This window comes from Carya illinoinensis, chromosome 11 (genome assembly GCF_018687715.1).
Source record: "Carya illinoinensis cultivar Pawnee chromosome 11, C.illinoinensisPawnee_v1, whole genome shotgun sequence".
NCBI lineage: Eukaryota > Viridiplantae > Streptophyta > Magnoliopsida > Fagales > Juglandaceae > Carya > Carya illinoinensis.
Window position 1 is genome coordinate 32,531,697 of NC_056762.1, and position 8,048 is coordinate 32,539,744.

An 8,048-nucleotide genomic window follows, 5' to 3' on the forward strand; every position below is an offset into this window, starting at 1 on the left:
TTTCGTAACGGGGAGGGGCTCCTATAGTCATGCCTAAGAAAGGTTGCTACGCTAATCACCTCTGCCTCCCCCTTTTTTTCAAGGAAAAAAAATTTATTTTGATTGAATGCTTTGACAAAAACGAATCAGTCGTTTTAGAAGAATTAAAAAAAAAAAAAAAGGATTTTAATCCCCCCCTTTTTTTTTCTCTTTGTTTTTGTCTTTCAAGCGTGCCTCCAATAATTCAAGAAAAGAATTATTAGTAACAAGTGGCGTGTTTGCACACCAGTTTGTAAGTTGCAGAACTCGATTAACCCAATGTAAACTAACAAGAGTACTCTTTATGGCAAAGAAAGTCTAGCTCAAAAACTGTATATATAGTAACTAGCAAGAAGTGAGAAATGGATGTTTCATTATTCGAGCACTTAGAGACAATACCTACTGGAAGTCCTTTTTGAGAAAGCTTCAATGATGAAAGTTGAAACTAAGTGAATGAAGATGGGGAGCTTCCCTTGCCTTCATTTCTGTTCACCAGTGGTGGTGGGAATAAGCCATTTTCATTGGGAACCTATGTACATATGCAAGCAAACAAAAAATCACATCCCCCCGTCCCCAGAAAACTAGTATATTTAATATATTAAAACAAAAAAACTGGATCGAAACTAGTAAAACTGGAAGTACCGATTTAAAGGGATAACTGGTGCGTAATCGGTTTTAGAAAATGCAAAACCAGTGTTACCAATTTGGTCTTAGATTTTGTCCAAAACTGGACTAGACCAGTTACACCCCTAAGCATTAATTTCACTCTTTATTTTATGCAATTTAATATTGTAAAACATTTAACTTTTGTTAAAAAATTGGATGGTGAGTTAGATGGATTAATAAAATTACATGGGTTAAATGGATTAATAAAATTTTACATTTACATTACAAAATATTTAACTAATTATAACTAAAATTGAGCATGATTTCTTATGTACCATATTTTGTTGATGTGTGGGTTGAAACACCGGAACGTTCACTTGTAGTGTTGAATGATATTTTGCACATGCTTACCTTTATAGTGTTACTCATTAATATTTATTGATTTAATATATATACGAAAAGCAAAACAATTAATGCCAATAATTCGAAGACAAAATAGTGCTTATAATCATTTTCCTAAGAGAAAAAATAATATCAATGCTTTTCATCAAGGATGCGAAGAAGGAAAAAAAATACTGTTTATTACTGTAGCAGTACTGTTTAACACGGATGTGAAAATTAATGTTTATTATTGTTGGATAGTCTCTTATTATAGTAGATAGATATATAATGTACAAAAATTCTATGTGCAGTCCTTTTTGTGCACTCTTTTGTGCACTCCAGTGATATGATTGGTTGAATATTAAAAAAAAAATAATCCAGCCAATCATATCAGTGGAGTGCGCATGGAGTACGCAAAAGTGACTGTATGTAACATTGCTCTATAATGTATGTGGGTAAATAATAGAGAAACTAGAGTAGTTAGATGTCAAACTCAACAGGTCTTTTGCTAATTAAGGATGAAAATTGACGAGGAGTACCATTCCTCGTGAATACAAGACAGGGCTTGTTGATGTTGAAGATAAGCAAGAACATTGTATTTTGGAAAATAATGATGGACACGTTGAAATAAGTTTTGATATTCAATCAAATTAGTGGTAGTCTCATGCTTTGTTTGTTGAGGAATTACAATAATACAGTCCACCTGAACATAGGAACATGTAGATTAGGAGGCAAAGGGAGGAAAAAATAAAGAAAAAGATACTCCGGAGAAGAAATATGATGCAACACAGAAAAATAATTATTATGGTGACTAGTTAATTAAACGAAACTAAGAATTGAGACTAAACACCTTAGTCCACGCTTTGTTGATGCTGATGTGAACTCTAGGGTAAGTTTTTCTATTTTGGAAAAATTGATGCAGGAGGATTTGTGTCCGATAATGTTGAGTTGGCAGATTTCTCATTGTACTTATTATCTTGAAAAGACAGATTAACAAAAATATAACAAGAAAATGTGAAGATTGCACGAATTGAGATAATATTGCACAAGTGTCAGTATTTTGGCCAATGCGTGTGCAAAATTACCCAATTTCACACAATCTTAACATTTTCTCAAAATGGTTCAGCACTGTCAATATAGGATCTACCAATTTAGCATCATTAGACTTGATCCTCTACATTTGAATGGAAAATAAGAAGATAAACGGCATTACGGGAAAGAGATCACGTCTTGATGTCTACCCTTTTCGGGTTTGGCAGCTTTCGAAAGACTGGGTTTAAAAAGCTAGTTATTTACTGACTGATTACTGATCATAAAATACACAAACAAAACAACAAAGGAGTATAGTATTATATGAACAAATCACTCCTACTAATACACATTATTTCGGCACCAAATAAGCAACAAACGCAGAGTATTTTCACGAAGGAAACAAAACCAAAGGCACGCAACACGCATAATTTTTACAAGTCGGGTCTTCTTGCGAAGGAGACCAAAAAACCAAAGACAGGCAAATCCAACCTAACACAGCGGTCCATCCAAGGAGAGAGTCCCCCGAAAGATGACAAGCACCAGACGAAGGAAATTATGTCCTTTTTATTCAATTCAACTGTAGAGAGAAGACTTTCGGTCACATCCTCAGGTGCCCACGACACCTCTATCCTTCTTCTTCTTATTATTATATTACTTTCAAACTATCACATCATGGTACTTGAAAGTCCAAACACTGCCAAAAAGTAGTGTAGGAAATTGCAACAACAGCGGCATCAGGATCGGCGTGAAAGGCAAGCATATATAGCTAGGTTCGAGTGCTGCATGCCTAGCGACGGAAGCTCCTGACCTGGCGCGGCGGATCAGTCTCCTCGTCTCGGAGCTTGACTAACGTGTATGTACCTGCACCAAGAAGGGCCCCAAGTGTGGGCGCCACCAGGTATAACCACAGTGCCTTGTAATTTCCTGCTGCAACTGCCGGACCCAGAGTGCGTACCGGATTCATTGAAGCTCCGGTTGATGGCCTGCAGCCCCGTTAAAACCTAAAGATTATTATGAAATCCTCCTTTGGAATCCTTTTTGTTTTCCCTTTCAATGTTTGAGGTAAGAACAAAACTTCCAGACTCTTTCTATGATCTTAGTTATGATGTGGATGTCAACCTGCCTAAGTGCATTCCTCCCAATTATAGTGGGTGACCCCTACTTTGTGACCCCGTCTTTTCTCGATATAATGGTTTCTCTACGATTTATTTTCCTTATTTTCTTGTTTCAATTATTTGATGTTGAACTCAATAAATCAAACTTACTTTTCGTGCTCTAAACTTTTGACCTCAAACGATACAAAAACAAATCTGCTACCCTTCATTAATGGAAAGAAAAGAAAAAGAAAAAAAAAAAGAATATACTCACCCGGCCACGAGACTGTTCATCATAACAGTAGCTCCAACAGCAATGCCCGCCAACTCTCCCACCTGTAAGCAACATCAAAATGAGAAAAACAAGAGATGATGATCTGAATACATGTGAATTGGATTGGTTTTCCTTCTTCGTGATACGTACCGCTTGGGTGTCAGTGGCAACGGCGGTGACAACGAACAGGAGAATGAAAGTGATAATGAGCTCGATGGCGAAAGCCTGGCCGGTGCTTACGGAAGGAACCGTGACTCCGCCGGACAGGAAGGGATGGAAAGCACCCTTGAGAGCGAAGGAAGCACAAATAGAAGCTGAAACCTGTGCCGCAATATAGGCTGGGACTTGAGCCCAGGGGAAGTGGCGCAGTGCTGCGAAAGCAATGGTGACAGATGGGTTGAGATGTGCACCGGAGATGTGTCCCGTCGACAGAATCACGACCATCACTGCCAGCCCTGCACAAGCTGCATTCCCGATCAGTGTCTCCACTCCATTGTACTTCTGGTTTACAATGGGTCCTGCCGTCGCTACAAATATCAGGATGAAAGTCCCCACGAACTCTGCTCCAAGCTGCAAATCCACGAAAAATACATAAAAAAATAAAAAAATAACTCTATTTAATACACAAATATTTAGGACAAGTTTAGAAATAGATATGAAAATTTTAAATTTGAAATAAAATTTTAAAATATTATTTTTTAGTATTAATATTATTTTAAGATTTAAAAAAGTTAAATTAAGATTTGAAAAAGATGAATTATTTATTATATTTTATATGAAAATTTAAAAAAATTATACTAAAAAGATAAGAATTTTGAATATTAACAAACATATCCTTAATTTATGTAACTCGTCTACCACTTCTAGTATATTATTATGAAAACTATAATCAAATAGAACAATATTTTGAATATTATTAATTTCTAATTTTAAAAAAAAAAAATATCTAGGATGGAGGAGATTTTTTTCTCCCAAATTTACTAACAATTTCTCAAAAAATAATTATAATTCCATTAATAGAGGAAAAAGGTCACCAATCTTAAGAAGTCTGTGCGTAGACGTGACCTAATGACATCGATGTATCGATCAAGAGGAATTAATAAGACATCTATCAATCAAGAAAACGACCTAAACATAAATTAATCTAAGGGAGGATCTGCTAAAATAAACAAACGCCCTTAATTATTTCGGTATAATTCCCTTAAATTCTTCTCATATTATTATATAGATCGACAAGTTATAATATATATATATATATATCTGCATGTAGACAAGGCTCAATTATTCTTTATTAAAATGTCGATAAAAATAATTATTTAAATGAGTTCATTCCAATTCTTAATAATTATTTTTATCATAAATCATTCCTCATATATACATATATATATATATATATATAAATATATATTTGGTTGTAATGAGATAGGGTTCACTTGAAAAAGAGAAAAATATCTCTAATATAATATAGATAGGAAATATCTCTAACACTCTTCCTCAAATTTGACTAATTATTTCATATTCTATAGATTTTGGAAGATAGGAACAAATAAAAGTTATCTTCTCTATCAGTCCGATGGTACAATAACACGTTTTCCCTAAGATCTTTATGTTTTGCATTTTTTTATATATATATATATATAATTTATGGAGGTTTCCCCGAGGCCGAGAGATGAAGAAAAATTAGACAATAACGATAAGGACACGATCGAACAGGTGATTTATTAGTATTATATATGCTGTTATTATTACTAATGTCATCATCAATACCTTATAGTATGACTGTATGAGACTATGAGTCGTTGAATTAAGAAAATGGAGAATAATTTTTAATTTAAATATATATATATAGATTAAAAAAGAGTCAAAATGCCAATATTTTTTAGAATAACTTATGTTGAAAGGTTTCCTATCAGCAGTACATAAAAAATAAAATTTATAAATAGATTTATATATATATATATATATTGACCATCTTGTGATCAGCAAGAGAAACTACTAAAATTGGCAACAAAAAATAAAAAATACTATTTTTCTTTACACAAAATTAGTAAGTATATATATGCTTAATTTAATTAGAAGAAACTCAACTTATTTTATATTTCTCTTGAATAAGAAAATAAGAAGGAAAAAAAAACTTCTTATTTTCTTAATCAACCATACCACGACTACGTACATGCTTATCTATATATTAATTAAGAGCCATGAAATAGCCGAATCATCCGTAAGAACACCAACGTTGTGTGAACAAATGGAGGACAGCCATCATTTCAAAAAAAAAAAAAATGGAGGACAGCCATTGTTCCATCTATCTAAACTCGAAGAAGATTGATTAATCTTGCCTATATATATACATATAGATATATTTATCCGAGTGATGTGTACGTGTAACGTGTACTGAGCAATCATACGAGTTATCAATGATATGAATACAAACAGAGGTTTATTTAAAAAAAAAAAAAGTGTGTACTGAGCAATAAACTGAGAGAGAGAGAGAGAGAGAGAGAGAGAGAGAGAGAGAGAGAGAGAGAGAGAGAGAGAGAGAGATAAACTGAGAGAGAGAGGGTTCCGATCTGAGGATCGGAGTTACCTTGCGAGTGAGAGAGATACCAGGTGCAGGGAAGTCGGTGAAGCACGTGTGAGGCTGACCCCACGTTGGAGCATTCACGGGCAAGCACTTGCATCGCGGCATTGACTTCCGATCATACGACAGCGAGTCCACTCGCAGAGATGTGAACAGCGGGCCACCCGGTGTCACTGGCGTAGCCGGAGTTGACTCTGGTGGCATACCTGCCTCTGGTTCTGGCATTTCTTAATTTCTGTTACCTTAATGAATAATAAACAAAGAAGATCTTTATTTTTTTGGCTGATTGGATACTGGGAAAACGAGATAGATGTAAATTACATGATTTGGTGATTTTTATAAAATTGTTGCTACACGAGAATTATAATCTTGGCCAGGATAGGTAACCCAAAAGATTACAGCTAAGATATTTGACTACAGCAGCATTATGAACTCGATGAAACTGGATAACACTATTGATTTTTTTTTCCCTTTTTCTGGGTTTTTTGGGATGAGTGGGAAGAAAATTACATGCTTTTGAGGCTTTTGTAAATTTACTGCTAAGGAATAGTCGACCAATTATTCATTATTAAAATGTCGATAAAAATAATTATTTAAATGAGTTCATTCCAATTCTTAATAATTATTTTTATCATAAATCATTCCTCATATATATATATATTTGGTTGTAATGAGATAGGGTTCACTTGAAAAAGAGAAAAATATCTCTAATATAATATAGATAGGAAATATCTCTAACACTCTTCCTCAAATTTGACTAATTATTTGATATTCTATTTTGGAAGATAGGAACAAATAAAAGTGATCTTCTCTATCAGTCCGATGGTACAGTAATGCGTTTTCCCTAAGATCTTTATGTTTTGCATTTTTATATATATATAATTTATGGAGGTTTCCCCGAGGCCGAGAGATGAAGAAAAATTAGACAATAACGATAAGGACACGATCGAACAGGTGATTTATTAGTATTATATATGCTGTTATTATTACTAATGTCATCATCAATATCTTATAGTATGACTGTATGAGACTATGAGTCGTTGAATTAAGAAAATGGAGAATAATTTTTAATTTAAATATATATAGAGATTAAAAAAGAGTCAAAATGCCAATATTTTTTAGAATAACTTATGTTGAAAGGTTTCCTATCAGCAGTACATAAAAAATAAAATTTATAAATAGATTTATATATATATATATATGTATATTGGATCAGCAAGAGAAACTACTAAAATAGGCAACAAAAAAATAATCCTATTTTTCTTGTAACGTGTACTGAGCAATCATACGAGTTATCAATGATATGAATACAAATAGAGGTTTATTTTAAAAAAATGTGTACTGAGCAATAAACGGAAGTCGGTGAAGCACGAGTGAGGCTGACCCCACGTTGGAGCATTCACGGGCAAGCACTTGCATCGCGGCATTGACTTCCGATCATACGACAGTGAGTCCACTCGCAGAGATGTGAACAGCGGGCCACCCGGTGTCCCTGGCGTAGCCGGAGCTGACTCCGGTGGCGTACCTGCCTCTGGTTCCGGCATTTCTTAATTTCTGTAACCTTAATGAATAATAAACAAAGAAGATCTTTTTTTTTTTGGGTGATTGGATACTGGGAAAGCGAGATAGATGTAAATTACATGATTCGGTGATTTTTATAAAATTGTCGCTACACTAGAATTATAATCTTGGCCAGGATAGGTAACCCAAAAGAAGACAGCTAAGATATTTGACTACGGCAGCATTATGAACTCGATGAAAGTACTGGGTAACACTTTTGATTTTTCTTCTTTCTTTTTCTGGGTTTTTTGGGATGAGTGGGAAGAAAATTATATGTTTTTGAGGCTTTTGGGAATGAATTTTGTTATATACAAGTAAAGTCGTGTAATAACCTGCGTACTAATACTAATTCTTTCATATTTAAAATTTAAATTAGTACTATTTTTAATAAAATCTATTTTTTGATCAATCACATTAAATTAATATATAATTGTGCTTGCAACTAGATTTTTCTTCTATAAATTTACTGCTAAGGAATAGGCCGACTGAAGCGAGTCAGGAT

At 33.9% G+C, this 8,048-nt stretch overlaps 1 protein-coding gene across 2 annotated transcripts; it reads right to left on the reverse strand.

The window, feature by feature from the left end:
• Positions 1–2,323: 2,323 nt before the first annotated feature.
• LOC122282080 (probable aquaporin NIP5-1) lies at positions 2,324–7,675 on the reverse strand. Of its 2 annotated transcripts, XM_043094011.1 has the most exons (5): positions 7,470–7,675; positions 5,993–6,159; positions 3,556–3,975; positions 3,406–3,467; positions 2,324–3,020 (listed from the first exon to the last, which is right to left on the reverse strand). In XM_043094011.1, exons 1-5 carry the CDS (start codon positions 7,528–7,530, stop codon positions 2,825–2,827), a joined length of 906 nt encoding a protein of 301 aa, XP_042949945.1. In that variant the 5' UTR covers positions 7,531–7,675; the 3' UTR covers positions 2,324–2,824. The 2 variants fall into 2 exon arrangements, with proteins under 2 accessions (XP_042949945.1, XP_042949944.1); XM_043094010.1 differs by lacking the exon at positions 7,470–7,675 and having other exon boundaries at positions 5,993–6,211.
• Positions 7,676–8,048: the final 373 nt, after the last annotated feature.